Source organism: Pollicipes pollicipes, unplaced genomic scaffold (genome assembly GCF_011947565.3).
Source record: "Pollicipes pollicipes isolate AB1234 unplaced genomic scaffold, Ppol_2.1 Scaffold_7261;HRSCAF=8764_pilon_pilon_pilon, whole genome shotgun sequence".
NCBI lineage: Eukaryota > Metazoa > Arthropoda > Thecostraca > Pollicipedomorpha > Pollicipedidae > Pollicipes > Pollicipes pollicipes.
In genome coordinates, this window is record NW_023597054.1 from 17,928,384 (window position 1) to 17,945,430 (window position 17,047).

The 17,047-nt window shown below is 55.3% G+C and overlaps 2 protein-coding genes across 2 annotated transcripts in view; both read right to left on the reverse strand.

The window, feature by feature from the left end:
• The window catches only part of LOC119111123 (bone morphogenetic protein receptor type-2), a 39,406-nt gene extending 37,980 nt beyond the window's left edge, over nucleotides 1-1,426 (reverse strand). The window contains exons 1-3 of the mRNA XM_037234953.1: nucleotides 1,411-1,426; nucleotides 311-484; nucleotides 263-267 (exon numbers count right to left, since the gene is read on the reverse strand). Of these exons, the coding sequence (XP_037090848.1) occupies nucleotides 263-267; nucleotides 311-484; nucleotides 1,411-1,426 (195 nt within the window). The remainder of the gene's footprint in view (nucleotides 1-262; nucleotides 268-310; nucleotides 485-1,410) is intronic.
• Nucleotides 1,427-1,906: 480 nt separating this feature from the next.
• Nucleotides 1,907-14,768, reverse strand: LOC119111124 (bone morphogenetic protein receptor type-2-like). Its single transcript, XM_037234954.1, is given in 5 exon segments — nucleotides 1,907-2,034; nucleotides 2,037-2,063; nucleotides 8,999-9,191; nucleotides 10,151-10,320; nucleotides 14,505-14,768. Coding segments are annotated over 5 exon segments (762 nt in total). The 5' UTR covers nucleotides 14,749-14,768.
• Between the last annotated feature and the right edge of the window lie 2,279 nt (nucleotides 14,769-17,047).

The window sequence follows — 17,047 nt, forward strand, 5'->3', positions numbered from 1 at the left end:
CGCGTCAAACGACTCCAGGCATGCCGGTACATGTCACCCTCATTCACTGTGTTGAATCCCCCCCCCCCCAAAAAAAACCCACTCGAACACTGAACACCAAGGCTGAACACTGTGTTAGCAACCGCCTCGGCATCAGCTGTGCTTTGTATACAGCTCCAGAATAGTCCGGCCCGCAACACACACTGTCTCCCACCCCCCGCCTCCGCCTCCGCACTCCGCCTCCTCCCCCCTCCCCCCCCCCCCCCGGCAACGTTATCCCCACCCCAGCTGCGGGCACGGCCCCAGGCCAGCCGCGCGCACGGCGACGTACGGTTCATCTCCTGATCCGGCGACAGGGTGAGCAGCGTCTCGGCCGTGGCCTCCGACAGGTCGGTGTCGTGCGCGTCCGCGTTCGTCACGTTCACATCCGACTTGACCTTGTCCGGCTCCGGCTGCTGGCTCACCAGGTTCAGCGTCGGCAGCGGGTTTGTCATGCCCAGGTTACCTGTCCCGGAGCGGACATTCACGTCAGCGGCCGAGGATCACTGGCCGGATCACGCAGGCCATACCCATTCATGCATGGCGCGAGCACCCCACATCTACATATAATATATATATATATATATATTATATATATATATATATATATATATATATATCTATCTATCTATCTATCTATCTATCTCTATCTATCTATCTATCTATTATATCTATCTATATATCTATCTATATCTATCTATATATATATATATAATATATATATATATATCTCTCTCCTCTCTCTCCTCTCTCTCTCTCTCTCCTCTCTCTCTCTCTCTCTCTCTCTCTCTCTGTCCTGTCTGTCTTCGTCTGTCTGTCTCTCTGTCTGTCTTCTGTCTGTCTGTCTGTCTGTTCTGTCTGTCTGTCTGTCTGTCTGTCTGTCTGTCTGTCTGTCTGTCTGTCTGTCTGTCTGTCTGTCTGTCTGTCTGTCTGTCTGTCTGTCTGTCTGTCTGTCTGGTCTGTCTGTCTGTCTGGTCCTGTCTGTTGTCTGTTGTCTGTCTGTCTGTCTGTCTGTCTGTCTGTCTGTCTGTCTGTCTGTCTGTCTGTCTGTCTGTCTGTCTGTCTGTCTGTCTGTCTGTCTGTCTGTCTGTCTGTCTGTCTGTCTGTCTGTCTGTCTGTCTGTCTGTCTTTCTGATCTATCTATTGTCTATGTCTGTCTATCTATCTATCTATCTATCTATCTATCTATCTATCTATCTATCTATCTATCTATCTATCTATATCTATATCTATATCCATATATAGCTATAAAGCTTTATATATTACCTATATACATGTATCAGCAATATACGAGCGTCATAATATAATACACGAGTACAATACTGTGTGTTATTACGTCGTAACAGACGTGGGAAGCTCTCAGGATATTAGACAACGGTGAATCCTGGATACGGCTAATGATGGACATCTCCGTCAGCACTATCAGGCTTACACCCTGCAAACCCGAACAGTACAGCAGCACCTTGTGAGAGAGAACAAACGAGATATGACAGCTGAATTGCACGCTCCTGAAACGCAATTCCAAAAGCAAGTGTCTTTCCGGCGACAAAGGAGCACACGATCATGCATCTGCACACGGTTTGGCCAGCAAAGGATACTTACAGCGGCACCGCATATACTGGTGCGGTCTACAGCCTATTAAAACGGACCCTTTTTCTGCAGTCAGCGCAAACAACGACAATCAAGCGACGCTACGCACAAGCCGCAACCGAAGCTCACCCAGCACGCGGCGTTTCCTGCCGTGGCGTCGTTTCTCCACCGTAAAAGTACCAAGCCTTCACGCCCGCCCCGCCCTACATCCGAGATGGTCTGCGCGGCCGTCTCACCCTTGTAGCGCTCCCAGAGCAGCGGCAGCTCGGTGATTGCGCTCGAGCAATGCAGAGCGCAGTCAGGCGCGCCTCGCCGTCCTGTTCCGACAGCTGTCCTCGATGGTCTCGCGTAGCTGGCGCAGCGCCGGGTTCGTCTCCTTCCAGACGTCGGGGAAGAGCGGGCGGGCGCGATTGCGCGCCACCAGTACTGCATCTGGTCGAACGACGGGTGCGAGCCTGCCGGCACAAGGGAGAGCGGCTGTGAGCCTCAGCGCGGCTGTCCGAGCGGAGAACACTCATTATGCAAGAGGAGTCAAGGTGGTCGAAATCCAGCCGCGCCCGTGTGTATGGACAGCCGCCGACGCGGGGTCAGAAGCAATCAGACGGCAGGGCTGTGGACGCGGCAATACGGACAGCTGGGACAAACAGGTCGGGAGCAGGTGATCAGTTTCCATAGCAAAGCGTCCATCTCCCGCAGTTACGACACTCGGTCCCAAATGCGGGACCAGTCGGCCGGCTGGAGGCCGTGGCGACGTTTCCGTCATAAACAATGTGGTGCGGCCGACGCCACAAACGGCTGCGACGGACGACCCGTGGCGGAATCGGCGAGATCTGTGCCACCGCCAGCGGCGAACGCCCAGGAACAGGACGGCAGCCAAGGCTGAATACTCGTCCCTCCCTGTCCGCCGCAACAAGAACCAAGGCGAAGCGTGACATTAAAGCGCCAGGCGCGCGATCGGCGCGGGGTATGCAAGTGAGGTCATGGCCGAGCATTGTCTGCGGCGGCCGGCGTCAGTCTGCTGAGCGGCGATCATCAATACTGGGCAGGGCCACGGGCGGCGTGACCGGAGAACAACGACAAAACCGACGCATGGGCCGGAGACGAGGCGTGAGTCGGCAACTCTCCGGCTTCTTCCGACGTCGGCCGCGCCATCAATCCTTGTCCGCGCAAATCATATGCGTCGCGTGTTTTGGTATTCTGTTCCTGGCAGTTTGTGGCGATACCATACACCGCTTACGATAACATCATACAAACTCGCATTGATTCTTTTCGCTAGACTCAGTGTTTTGTTTTGTCCACTGTCAAAACGCCGTCAGCCCACATTCGGCGCTTCCTATCCTGCCAATGTTCTGGTTTGTTGAATTTTGTCGTGCCTCATGACTCATGATGCGGCGATACACTTGCGCATACGAACGAAAAATGCCGCGAATAACCGATCTTCAATATACCAGGAGTTAACGGTTGAACGCATACCAAGCGATCATAACATGTGAGAACACCCGTTTTCGTTTCAACCCAGTGCTCATGGTCACAAGTGTGACTCGCTTTTCACGGGTCAAACACGAAGACATAAAGACATTAAGAGATCTGGCCAACAAAGAGCCACAAAGACCCATCGAGGTTGGCCTATCTCAGGTTCTGTACACATCCTCGAAACTAATCCTACCACCTGCCCTGCATGAACTTCGCTATAAATGAGACCCTTAGACCGATAGAATTTGTCCAAACCGTTTTTGAACGTCGCTAGAAAGGGGCTTTCTACAACTCCGTTCATCAACCCATTCCAATGGTTCACTTCTTTTTGACTAAATGGCATCTGCCTCTTCATAGTTCTTCTCCCACGTTTGCTAAATGAAACTGGTTTCCTCTATGTTTCGGCCTAATTTCCAGGGCTCAATGTAGATCTACCGTGTCTGTCGCTTTCATAATATTGTATGCCTCTATCCGCCCCCCCCCCCAAGTCTACCATATTTCTGTGAATACAAATCCTAGGCGCTAAGCCTATTCTTATGTTCTAAGTCGCCAATCCCATTTATAATCCTGGTTGTTTTTTGCTGCACTCTTTCGAGTCGATCTACATCTTTTTGGAAGCATGGGACCAAGCGTGTGTACAAAACTCTTGGCGCGGTTTGACATTAACAAGTACAACCTTTTGACAATATTCCTACTCTTGTAATGGACATTCCTGTTAATAAGTCGCAGCATCCGAAGTGCCTTACTCCCAGCAACCCCACACTGTTTTTCGCCCTTTAGATCCCGAAATTATAACCCTTAAGTCCTCTTCCTCGATCTGGTCTAACTCTTGGCCTCCCATTTCATAGCTAATATCCTCACTGCTAAAATTATATAACTAAATCACCTAATACGCATCACAATTGAATGACATCTGGCACAGAGAAGCTCAGTTACAAGTTAATTTAAGTCAAGTTGAATTCGTTTCACCTAATCTTGTTTTTCGACAGTCCTATCAATTCAATATCGCCAGCAAATATTAGCACCTTACTCACTAATCCTATCTTAGCGCGATTCACAAAAGTAGTAAAGAGCAAAGAGCCCCATGCCCACCTCTGTGTAACCCGACTCTCTACTAGCGCCCAGTGATATTTTGTACCGTTTTTGTACCCTTCGTTTCCTTACAACATCCAAACCCTTAGCCGGCCAATAATTTTCACTGAATACCACGCCAATTTTAATTGATGTAGGAGACGTTAGCGTGGCACCTTATCAACCGTTTACTAAAATCGAGATCCACAACACCTAAGCTACTGCCTTCATCTATCTAACTTATAACATGCCCCGTTAACGCTAAGATATGCCAAACAGGACATACCAAAATATGCATATGATTCGGGCAAAACGTAGTTCAGGAATAAGAATGAAACGGTCCAGGATTGTTAAGCGGGGATTTCGCTGAGACGCGTTTCCGGCCAAATGAAGCGTGAAGAGCTCACGTTGGGAAATTGCTGTCAGACGCTGTCCCCGTTTGCTTCGCTTTTTCCGTCCCGCTGGTGCTCTTGTTTGTTTTGTTGCTTTTTAAGACGAAGTGAAAGCAAAACATGCAAATGTTCCGGCATATTCTTGGCACTTAATAGTCTACCGCGATCTTTGTTATCCTTATTTGTTATGCATGGCTCTAACTAATACGGCATATCAACACGAGACATGTTTTAACACATGATTATGCAACCCAGTCTAAATTCAGGCCATTTACGCATAGTTGCATAATACCCCAACATGAGAATAAATCGTCGGGGCCACACAAGCTGCATCTGAATTTGCCGTCACACGTAATTGTTCGCAAACCGCGCTACCTATCCATTATGTCTGCAGATTCTGAAGAAGTGCGCATTACGACGCTTAAGCGTAGAATAACGCCGTACACTTGAGGGCGATACGCTGCTGTGCACTTTCGTGCGGTGAAGTTCTGGGATAGATTTGCGTTGTAGGAAGCCTGGTGTGATACGCATGAATAGAATACCAGAACTTCGGGATGTGCCAGCTATCCCTCAACTTTAAATTGCTGTCACGATTTATTGGACGTTGGTTATATTAAATCAGAGGCCGCTGGTTGAAGATGTTAAGAGCTCTGAACATAACATCATGCGATGACCATTTTCCCTAACAAACCTTTGCAACAAACCCTCAGAAGATCACGAGATCGCAAATCTGTCACTTTTATTTTCGAATATCATGTTAAGCTAGCATGATAATAAAGAATATCAGGAGTATAACTCCGAAAACCTCGTACAAATTGACGCCACCCGATGTTCAGGCATATCCTCAGTGGTCAAAGGTATCCGGTAGTTTTCGCTCAAACTGTGCTTTCGCTTTGGCCCCTGCCACACTGCAGTCACATGTGACGTCATTGCCACCCAGCGCGGACCGCCAGACTTGACACCATCGCCGCAATTCGTGGAGCCGTCATATGTGACGTCACCGCCGTCATTTGTGGAGCCGCCTGATGTCATCCCAATTGCCAGTCGGCCGTCGGACCCGTGAACACCTTCAGATGTACGCCGGTGTGTACTACACCACCGATTAGGTGCAGCCGACAGCCGCTGGTCCTGCTCAGTGCAGGTGGGACGCCCGGTGAGGTGCTGCGACATGTCTGGCTGGCCCCAGTGTGGGGCCGTCGGGGGCCTCCGCCAAATCACTGCCGTGCAGGTCGTCCGTCAGCCCGTCCTTGTAGATCCGCTAACAGCCGGCACCGGAGAGTCTGGGTGCAAATGTCGGGGCCCCGGCAGGCTGACGGGCGAGGATAGGTCGCCGCTCGCGAAACGGATCAACCTATGACCACCGTTTTCAGCGTTGCGCCGCCGCTGACCAGGTCCGGCAGCACATCTCCGTGCTCGCCCTCTGTCGCTGTCCCGCCGGCAGACTGGTCGGCCCTGCCCTGCCTCCCCATGCTGCGTGCCCAAGTACCCACTAGAAGATAACATGCCGGGCTAGGTCGCCGGTCTAGCACGCTGTCGGTCTTGTCAGATGACACGAGCGATTGTACGTTGGCATGACCGATACGTAGCCGTTTGCTGGCTTGTGATGCACTCAAGCCGTCAGCAGGTAGACGAGACGGGCACGAGCAGTGCCTTAGACTTGCCGACTTTGGGTGTAAAGCAACACCCTATGAGGAGGAATTTTTAACTCCTTTTCCCCATGTTTTATGTGAATTTTCACGCCTGCCTGACACTGTCTAATCGCACATGCCAAACCCCTATTTCCCTTTCTGAGGATTTCAGATGTTATCCAACACCGAGCTCACTTGATATCACCAAGCACAAACGAGGCTCCACAGAACCTGGACACCTCTGGCTATGCCTTACCTCACCTACATCTGAATCATGTCTATGTATGTACAGAGCACAGGCGCCAGGTACCTTCAAGCCCAGGAACCCCAGCGACTCCAGCCGCTTGCACGCATTAAGTTTGGTTTGTTTACAAAATGTATCACAATCGGCAGCTGTGTGCCAAATGCAAGGTTTTCATGCATCCTCTGTTTTTTTGGTCTCACCACCACACCTCGAAAGCGGAGCCTGTTGCAAACACTAGCGAGGCCTAATAGAGAATTTTACTCCACGTACTTCTTTTTTCTCGAGGAAACTTGATCACTAAATTGCATCACTCTCGAAGTGCAGGAGTGAAAAATTTAAGAAATGTCTTCTAAATTAAATTTGCAAGATGAATATCACCATTTGAGCACTTGCGTTAACAGGCTATAAGTCAAATCACCTGATTAAAACATTTCCAGAAAAGTATCAGTTTTTATATCTATTCAGCTACTTTTGTTGTTCTTGGCACTATACGAGTGTGATACCACTTTATTCTTCCTTCCTTTTTCATTGCCTTTATAGGTACCATCTGTCGCTTAAAATGTTGACCAATTTCTCTGCAAGATGCTCCAACTTCAAACTCGTACGTATTTCATACATAAATTGGATTAATTCGCCAGCCGCCCAAACATGTTTGATATGCACCCAAGAGTGAACAATTCACAGGGAATGAAGGAGACAATTTGAAGCACGGAACTTACTTTTAACGACATTTTTGCCCTGTTAAACCCTTGGTAAACAGTCTTCTTGGTTCATGGCGGTGCTCAATAATGATAAATCTAAGCCTTTCGGGTGTCCAACTCGCCAGGCTGCCTGACAAGGCTATCCAAATGCTGCTATACAGAGCTTTGGGACAGACCTGACGCAGCTAATACCGAAGTGTTTGATGGCGAAATTCTGCCCTCTGGAGATGTTTACCAAGCACACCTCTTACTTGTTTCGCATCTTAATCTCGTAGGTTGGCGGGCATGATTGATATTGGGGGTGAGTGGGATGACTCTGTCTGCCAGCAGACCATGCAAAAGGTACTGACTTTTTGTTTTGGGGGAGCAGGAAGAAGCCAATAAGTCTCCTGTGGACCAAGTAATTGCTTACCTTACATGCTTTCAACACATGATTAGTAGCCAGAGTTATCCATTTTCTGTTTTAATCCATCCAGTTTTGTCATAAGACAAATTATGATGTCACAAGGCATGCAAAGGGCTTATTTTGTTCCATATTCTTTATTGTTTGCCCCAAATGTCTTAAAGTGTACCCTCGTGGCTCCTTCAACCAGATGTTCTCTAAAGTTGTCATGGTTTGCTGACTGGCAAATGAGTGTATTGTATAAAGGCACTATCTTTTTAACACAGGGATACTCTAAGCTGCATGGTAATTATAACATGAGCTAAATATTAATATGTAACAAATAGTCAGACCAACCCATTTAAAATGTGAAGCCAACATCTCAAACTTTGTCATTAAATATGAATGAACAAGCCTAAATAGACGTCTGCTGCAGCTGAAAAGGCCAGCAGCAATACTGGCATGGTCATCTAAAAGTTATGTTACTTTTCGAGAAGAGAGATTGTTTTGTGGAGCATACCCATTACTGCCCTTGTCATATGTCAACTTTTCCTGATGTCAACAAGCATACACAAAGGAACTGAATAAGAATGCAAGTTGAAACCAGCCAAAAATTTGCTTTATCATGTTGTATTACAAGTGCTGCTGTCAACGGATAGGTGAGTTGAGATGATGTTCAATATATGGGCTACTCTAAGTTACATTAAGTTGGTTAAGTGCATGGCAAGTGGCAATAGGAATTGTGCAAGAATCAGTAACTCACAACTGCTGCTGTGACACAAACAGGTTAGACAGGATGAGACGAAGTAAGGCCTCTTTAGGTTAGGCATAGTTAGGCTACTTTCATGGAAATAAACATTGGTGTTTTGCAAGAAACAGTGACAAAATGTTTGTTTTCCCTGACCCCATCTTAACAGAATCCAGACGTATGTCTATTATGTTTGCCTTGGTGATGGGCTGATGTGCAGGAGTCCAAGGTTTTTTTGTTTGAGTGTTTTATGCTTGCTGAATTTTCTGTCGTTATTTTGTTATTGAATTCCTTTGCTTTGTTTCGCGTTAAAAGTGCTGTGGAAGGTAAGAACAAAGTGCGGCATCAAATTATTGGTGTTAATAATTTTTATGCTCATCACACTGTCATAAACTTACGATGCTTTAATGTATTCTGTTTCACCGTAATGGCCTAAGATGTTAAAAAACAAAACAGTTTTGTCAGGTTTCTGATATTATGTCCATGCCAACTTGAAACAGATGTCTTTGTTTGCTAGAACACCAGTCACGAGATCATAAGTTTCATCTTTTGTGAATTGGTTTGTTCACTCCTGCGCGGTCTTTTTGGGACGGAATTTTTCACTCCCACCCTAGTTCAAAAGCGATTCTAGCTCCCTGGTTGCTGTACCGAGCCATGAGCCGACCGGTCTGCACCTCAACCCCTGACATGTTCGTACCGCACCACTCGGCCGCAGTGGAGCCGCGGAGCCGCGCGCCCCTGCGCCACTCACCGATCTCGGCCTCGAACGGCAGCCGGTACTGCGGCACGTCCAGGCCCTGGTAGAGGTCGGCGCAGCGCGTAGCCATCTCCCAGAGCACCAGCGCCATGGCGTACATGTCCACCTGCTTGAGCGAGGTCTCGCAATCGCGCAGGTTCAGCGCCCCCTCCAGCACTTCGGGCGCCATGTACCGCAGCGTGCCCACCTGGAGAAAGGGCACAGACGGTATGTCAGCGTGGGTACGACTGACACCGAGGAACACAGAGGTCTCGACAAGGACACGGCTGATAACTGCGTCCACGCAGTGTGATCACGGAACACAAACCACATAGCAACATGGATACATATGGACACATGGTCCTAACGGCCCTACGTGAGTCAACCGGGGGGGGGGGGGGGGGGTCAGTACTCATGTCTGTCAGCTGGGGTCAGAGCTCAGTCTGCCAGCCGGAGCCAGTACTCACGTCTGTCAGCCGGGGTCAGTTCTCACGTCTGTCAGCCGGGGTCAGTTCTCACGTCTGTCAGCCGAGGTCAGTGCTCACGTCTGTCAGCCGGTGTCAGTTCTCACGTCTGTCGGCCGAGGTCAGTACTCACGTCTGTCAGCCGAGGTCAGTGCTCACGTCTGTCAGCCGGGGTCAGTTCTCACGTCTGTCAGCCGAGGTCAGTGCTCACGTCTGTCGGCCGGTGTCAGTTCTCACGTCTGCCAGCCGGAGCCAGTACTCACGTCTGTCAGCCGGGGTCAGTACTCACGTCTGTCAGCCGGGGTCAGTTCTCACGTCTGTCGGCCGGGGTCAGTACTCACGTCTGTCAGCCGAGGTCAGTGCTCACGTCTGTCAGCCGGGGTCAGTTCTCACGTCTGCCAGCCGGAGCCAGTACTCACGTCGCCAGCCGGGGTCAGTACTCACGTCTGTCAGCCGGGGTCAGTACTCACGTCTGTCAGCCGAGGTCAGTGCTCACGTCTGTCAGCCGAGGTCAGTGCTCACGTCTGTCAGCCGGGGTCAGTTCTCACGTCTGCCAGCCGGAGCCAGTACTCACGTCGCCAGCCGGGGTCAGTACTCACGTCTGTCAGCCGAGGTCAGTGCTCACGTCTGTCAGCCGGGGTCAGTTCTCACGTCTGTCAGCCGGGGTCAGTTCTCACGTCTGTCAGTCAGCGTCAGTACTCACGTCTGTCAGCGAGGTAGTTTCGGCGTTCTGTTCCTCGCCGTTGGTGAAGTACCGTCCGCCGCTGATCTTCATGGCGAAGCCGAGGTCGCAGATGCAGCAGGAGCCGTCGGCTCGCACCAGGATGTTGCGGCTGTTGACGTCCCTGTGCGCCACGGCCGGCTTGACGAGGCCTGCGGCGGCGGCGGCGACCGCTCCGTCACACGGGTCACGGGCGCGGCATCGCGCTCAGTCACAGACACGCCGGCATCCGCTGCTGGCAGAGCACAGCGATACGACAAACGCCGGTCACGCTGAGATGCGGCAGCCGGTCACCAAATACACGGCCACGGCACAGGAAAGGAACAGCAGTTACACAGCCACAGCAGCGACAGAAGCTCAGGTGTTCCACCTGCTCCGTCACAGCACAAGAAAACAGTTCACGATCCGTCGGGGCTAGTAAGTCAGTTATTGAGTTTAAAGGGCGCGTCAACTGTATTAGTTAGTTGCGCCCATGTCTTATTGTTAAGAACCTATGTCAACACAACTATAATCAGAACTATGTCAGCAGACTGTCATCAATGTCTTAGTCACTCAGGTTATTGCACCGCCAATGACCACATGGGTGGCGTGCGCCGTAATAGTGCTGACAAGAAAATAATAGTACACCCAGCCAGGTGGCAAGCAACACAACACGGCATAGACGCATTGTTACGGTGCTAGGAAGTGCGAAGGCGAAAACGCTCATCCCTGACCCCTATGGGTGTGTGGAGGCGGGGGGAGATATCTGTATCACACGCGCATGCGCACAGCGCGCTGGCGAGCGTGCCTGGTGACGGTTATCTCCTGTCTTCGATTGACACCCAGAAGTGATCACCTCAGCCCTCCGATGCCGAGCCAGTCTCACCTCTCCGCTCGATGCGTACGCGCAGGTGAGCGCGCTGTGAGAAGCCCCAGTCTCACACCAGCGCTCGGTGGCGTGTGCAGGTGAGCGCGCTGTGAGAGGCCCCAGTCTCACCTCCGCGCTCGATGTGCACGTGCAGGTGAGCGCGCTGTACGAGACCCCAGTCTCACCTCTGCGCTCGATGGGCGTGTGCAGGTGAGCGCGCACGAGACCCCAGTCTCACCTCTGCGCTCGATGGGCGTGTGCAGGTGAGCGCGCTACAGACCCCAGTCTCACACCTGCGCTCGATGGCGTGTGCAGGTGAGCGCGCTGTACGAGACCCCAGTCTCACCTCTGCGCTCGATGGGCGTGTGCATGATGCGCGTACAGACCCCAGTCTCACCTCTGCGCTCGATGGGCGTGTGCAGGTGAGGCGCACAAGAGGCCCCAGTCTCACCCCGCGCTCGATGGCGTGTGCAGGTGAGCGCGCTGTACGAGACCCCAGTCTCACCTCTGCGCTCGATGGGCGTGTGCAGGTGAAGCGCCACAGACCCCAGTCTCACCTCTGCGCTCGATGGGCGTGTGCAGGTGAGTGCGCTGTACGAGACCCCAGTCTCACCTCTGCGCTCGATGGGCGTGTGCAGGTGAGGCGCACAAGACCCCAGTCTCACCCTGCGCTCGATGGTGTGCAGGTGAGGCGCTGTACGAGACCCCAGTCTCACCTCTGCGCTCGATGGGCGTGTGCAGGTGAGGACACAAGAGGCCCCAGTCTCACCTCTGCGCTCGATGGGCGTGTGCAGGTGAGTGCGCTGTACGAGACCCCAGTCTCACCTCTGCGCTCGATGGGCGTGTGCAGGTGAGCGCGCTGTACGAGACCCCAGTCTCACCTCTGCGCCGATGGGCGTGTGCAGGTGAGTGCGCTGTACGAGACCCCAGTCTCACCTCTGCGCTCGATGGGCGTGTGCAGGTGAGGCGCTGTACGAGACCCCAGTCTCACCTCTGCGCTCGATGGGCGTGTGCAGGTGAGGCGACACAGAGGCCCCAGTCTCACCTCTGCGCTCGATGGGCGTGTGCAGGTGAGGCGCACGAGACCCCAGTCTCACCTCTGCGCTCGATGGGCGTGTGCAGGTGAGGCGCCACAAGAGGCCCCAGTCTCACCTCTGCGCTCGATGGGCGTGTGCAGGTGAGGCGCACGAGGCCCCAGTCTCACCTCTGCGCTCGATGGGCGTGTGCAGGTGAGGCGCACAAGAGGCCCCAGTCTCACCTCTGCGCTCGATGGGCGTGTGCAGGTGAGTGCGCTGTACGAGACCCCAGTCTCACCTCTGCGCTCGATGGGCGTGTGCAGGTGAGCGCGCTGTACGAGACCCCAGTCTCACCTCTGCGCTCGATGGGCGTGTGCAGGTGAGGTGACACGAGACCCAGTCTCACCTCTGCGCTCGATGGGCGTGTGCAGGTGAGGCGCCACAGGCCCCAGTCTCACCTCTGCGCTCGATGGGCGTGTGCAGGTGAGTGCGCTGTACGAGACCCCAGTCTCACCTCTGCGCTCGATGGGCGTGTGCAGGTGAGGCGCACAAGAGGCCCCAGTCTCACCTCTGCGCTCGATGGCGTGTGCAGGTGAGGCGCGTACGAGACCCCCAGTCTCACCTCTGCGCTCGATGGGCGTGTGCAGGTGAGGCGCACAAGAGGCCCCAGTCTCACCTCTGCGCTCGATGGGCGTGTGCAGGTGAGCGCGCACGAGACCCCAGTCTCACCTCTGCGCTCGATGGGCGTGTGCAGGTGAGTGCGCTGTACGAGACCCCAGTCTCACCTCTGCGCTCGATGGGCGTGTGCAGGTGAGGCGCACGAGACCCCAGTCTCACCTCTGCGCTCGATGGGCGTGTGCAGGTGAGGCGCACAAGAGACCCCAGTCTCACCTCTGCGCTCGATGGGCGTGTGCAGGTGAGTGCGCTGTACGAGACCCCAGTCTCACCTCTGCGCTCGATGGGCGTGTGCAGGTGAGGCGACACAAGAGACCCCGTCTCACCTCTGCGCTCGATGGGCGTGTGCAGGTGAGTGCGCTGTACGAGACCCCAGTCTCACCTCTGCGCTCGATGGGCGTGTGCAGGTGAGGCGACACAGACCCCAGTCTCACCTCTGCGCTCGATGGGCGTGTGCAGGTGAGTGCGCTGTACGAGAGACCCCAGTCTCACCTCTGCGCTCGATGGGCGTGTGCAGGTGAGGCGACACAGAACCCCAGTCTCACCTCTGCGCTCGATGGGCGTGTGCAGGTGAGGCGCACAAGAGGCCCCAGTCTCACCTCTGCGCTCGATGGGCGTGTGCAGGTGAGTGCGCTGACGAGACCCCAGTCTCACCTCTGCGCTCGATGGGCGTGTGCAGGTGAGGCGCCACAAGAGGCCCCAGTCTCACCTCTGCGCTCGATGGGCGTGTGCAGGTGGGCGCGCACGAGACCCCAGTCTCACCTCTGCGCTCGATGGGCGTGTGCAGGTGAGGCGCTGTACGAGACCCCAGTCTTACTCTGCGCTCGATGGGCGTGTGCAGGTGAGGCGACACAAGAGACCCCAGTCTCACCTCTGCGCTCGATGGGCGTGTGCAGGTGAGGCGACACAAGAGCCCCAGTCTCACCTCTGCGCTCGATGGGCGTGTGCAGGTGAGCGCTGTACGAGACCCCAGTCTCACCTCTGCGCTCGATGGGCGTGTGCAGGTGAGGCGCACAAGAGACCCCAGTCTCACCTCTGCGCTCGATGGGCGTGTGCAGGTGAGTGCGCTGTACGAGACCCCAGTCTCACCTCTGCGCTCGATGGGCGTGTGCAGGTGAGGCGCACAAGAGGCCCCAGTCTCACCTCTGCGCTCGATGGGCGTGTGCAGGTGAGGCGCACGAGACCCCAGTCTCACCTCTGCGCTCGATGGGCGTGTGCAGGTGAGGCGACCACAAGAGGCCCCAGTCTCACCTCTGCGCTCGATGGGCGTGTGCAGGTGAGCGCTGTACGAAGACCCCAGTCTCACCTCTGCGCTCGATGGGCGTGTGCAGGTGAGCGCTGTACGAGACCCCAGTCTCACCTCTGCGCTCGATGGGCGTGTGCAGGTGAGGCGCCACAAGAGGCCCCAGTCTCACCTCTGCGCTCGATGGGCGTGTGCAGGTGAGGCGCACAGAGGCCCCAGTCTCACCTCTGCGCTCGATGGGCGTGTGCAGGTGAGGCGACACAAGAGGCCCCAGTCTCACCTCTGCGCTCGATGGGCGTGTGCAGGTGAGGCGCCACAAGAGGCCCCAGTCTCACCTCTGCGCTCGATGGGCGTGTGCAGGTGAGGCGCCACAAGAGGCCCCAGTCTCACCTCTGCGCTCGATGGGCGTGTGCAGGTGAGGCGCCACAAGAGGCCCCAGTCTCACCTCTGCGCTCGATGGGCGTGTGCAGGTGAGGCGCCACAAGAGGCCCCAGTCTCACCTCTGCGCTCGATGGGCGTGTGCAGGTGAGGCGCCACAAGAGGCCCCAGTCTCACCTCTGCGCTCGATGGGCGTGTGCAGGTGCGCCAGCCCGCTGACGGCCGTCATGGCCATGCGGCACATCTGCTGGAACTGCAGCGTGTTCTGGCAGAGGAAGTCGTGCACGGTGCCCTGCGGCACGTGCGACAGCACCAGCAGGTACTCGGTGCCCGCCTCGGTCACGCGCTCGTCGGCGCCGTACAGGTGCGCCAGGCTCGGGTGGTCCATCCAGGGCAGCGAGTAGATGTCGCGCTCCGACATGAAGTAGTGCCGGTACCAGGCCGGAAGATCTTGACGGCCACGTCCTCGCCGTACAGCAGGCCTTTGCGAACGGAGCCGTAGCGACCGCGGCCTGGGGGCGCCGACAAGCCTTTAGGAGCCGCGAATCGCACGCCCGCGGCGTGCACGGACAGACACGCACATGCACCCAACCTCTCCTTTGAAATTGATCTGATGAGTGAAGCCTACGGCCTGTTACCACGTGGTATCAACGATACCTGAGAGATATTCCAACAGGTTTCCAACATGATTCACAAGCGCATTTATCGGACAACGAAATGTGACGTGATGTATAATCTGGACGGGTGCACAGAACTGCCTGACTCGCAAAATTTACACACCCGGGAAAGCTCAGGGAAAGTTGATGTATGCAAACACCTCTCAAGCGCACAGAGAATCCCACAAGGCCGATGCCGGAGCCCGCTGGGCAGCGGCAGCGACGGCCGCGGTCCGCCGCCTGTGGCGCCCCCTCACCGATCACGTCGACCAGCTGCAGCTCGGCCAGGTCGACGGTGGGCGTGAAGGGGGCCGGCTCGGCGGCGGCCGGCGGCGGGTGCGGCGAGCGACGGTACCAGCCGCGGCAGCGCCACAGCACGGCGCCCAGCACCAGCAGCACGCACACCAGGGAGCCGCACACCACCGCCACCGTGCTGGGCGTGCCCAGCGCTGGCGAAACACAACGGCGGGCGTCACAGGACGGGGGTCACCACGTCACACCAGGGAGCCGGACACCAACGCCACCGTGCTGGGCGTGTCCAGTGTTGGCGACACACACCGGCGGGCGTCACCGGACGCAGGTTTCCACACCACAGACTGGATACTCATGGAATGAGGCAGGCATAACGACCACACCATTACGAGTAGGGCGTGGTCGAGGTACGGGGATTGGTTCTAGATGATCCCAGAACAGCAAAGGGCCGTAAATATCTAAAGAGATAGGTGGTAGAACCAAGGGCGACAGAATAGGAGGCGGTAGTGCCGCCCGAGAGTCTACAACGAAGTGTGATGGTTTAGCCCCCGAATTCCAGGGTGCATGGCTTCAAGTAGAATATAGGGGAGGACAGACTAGGTTCATGAAGGGGAGGTGGTATGACCACAGGTCCCCCTTAAAAAATGGAGCGATGAATGACACGGGTGCTGATGTAGGGGCGGTGGGAGGGATACAATTCATAGAACAGCGAAGTGGTGTAGGACTTAAATGCGGCAAAAACCAGACGTGATGGGAAAACATGCTCGAGAGTTGACCGGGCGATGGAGAGAGAACCAGCCACAGGATGAGGGGAGATTGGAGTAACCACATGGCCCACAACGCAGCAGTATGGTCCGCCTCCAGGTCTCGGGTCCCTCTGTCGGGTGTGACTTGAGGGAGTGCCATGTGACAGCCGCTGAGAGGCCGGGTCGGCAGACGTGAGAGACCCCTGTGTCCCCCTGCCGGGCGTGACCTAAGGAGTGCCATGTGACAGCTGCTGAGAGGCCGGGTCGGCAGACATGAGAGACCCCTGTGTCCTCCTGTCGGGGTGACCTAGGGAGTGCCGAGTGACAGCCGCTGAGAGGCCGGGTCGGCAGACATGAGAGACCCCTGTGTCCTCCTGTCGGGTGTGACCTAAGGGAGTGCCGAGTGACAGCCGCTGAGAGGCCGGGTCGGCAGACATGAGAGACCCCTGTGTCCTCCTGTCGGGTGTGACCTAAGGGAGTGCCATGTGACAGCCGCTGAGAGGCCGGGTCGGCAGACATGAGAGACCCCTGTGTCCTCCTGTCGGGTGTGACCTAAGGGAGTGCCATGTGACAGCCGCTGAGAGGCCGGGTCGGCAGACATGAGAGACCCCTGTGTCCTCCTGTCGGGGTGACCTAAGGGAGTGCCATGTGACAGCCGCTGAGAGGCCGGGCGGCAGACATGAGAGACCCCTGTGTCCTCCTGTCGGGTGACCTAAGGGAGTGCCATGTGACAGCCGCTGAGAGGCCGGGTCGGCAGACATGAGAGACCCCTGTGTCCTCCTGTCGGGTGTGACCTAAGGGAGTGCCATGTGACAGCCGCTGAGAGCCCCGGGCCGGCAGACATGAGAGACCCTGTGTCCCCCTGCGGGTGTGCTAGGGAGTGCCAGTGACAGCCGCTGAGAGCCGGCCGGCAGACATGAGAGACCCTGTGTCCTCCTGTCGGGTGTGACCTAAGGGAGTGCCGAGTGACAGCCGCTGAGAGCCGGGCGGCAGATGTGAGAGGCCTGTGTCCCCTGTCGGGCGTGCTTGAGGGAGTGCCAGTGTACAGCCGCTGAGAGCCCCGAGC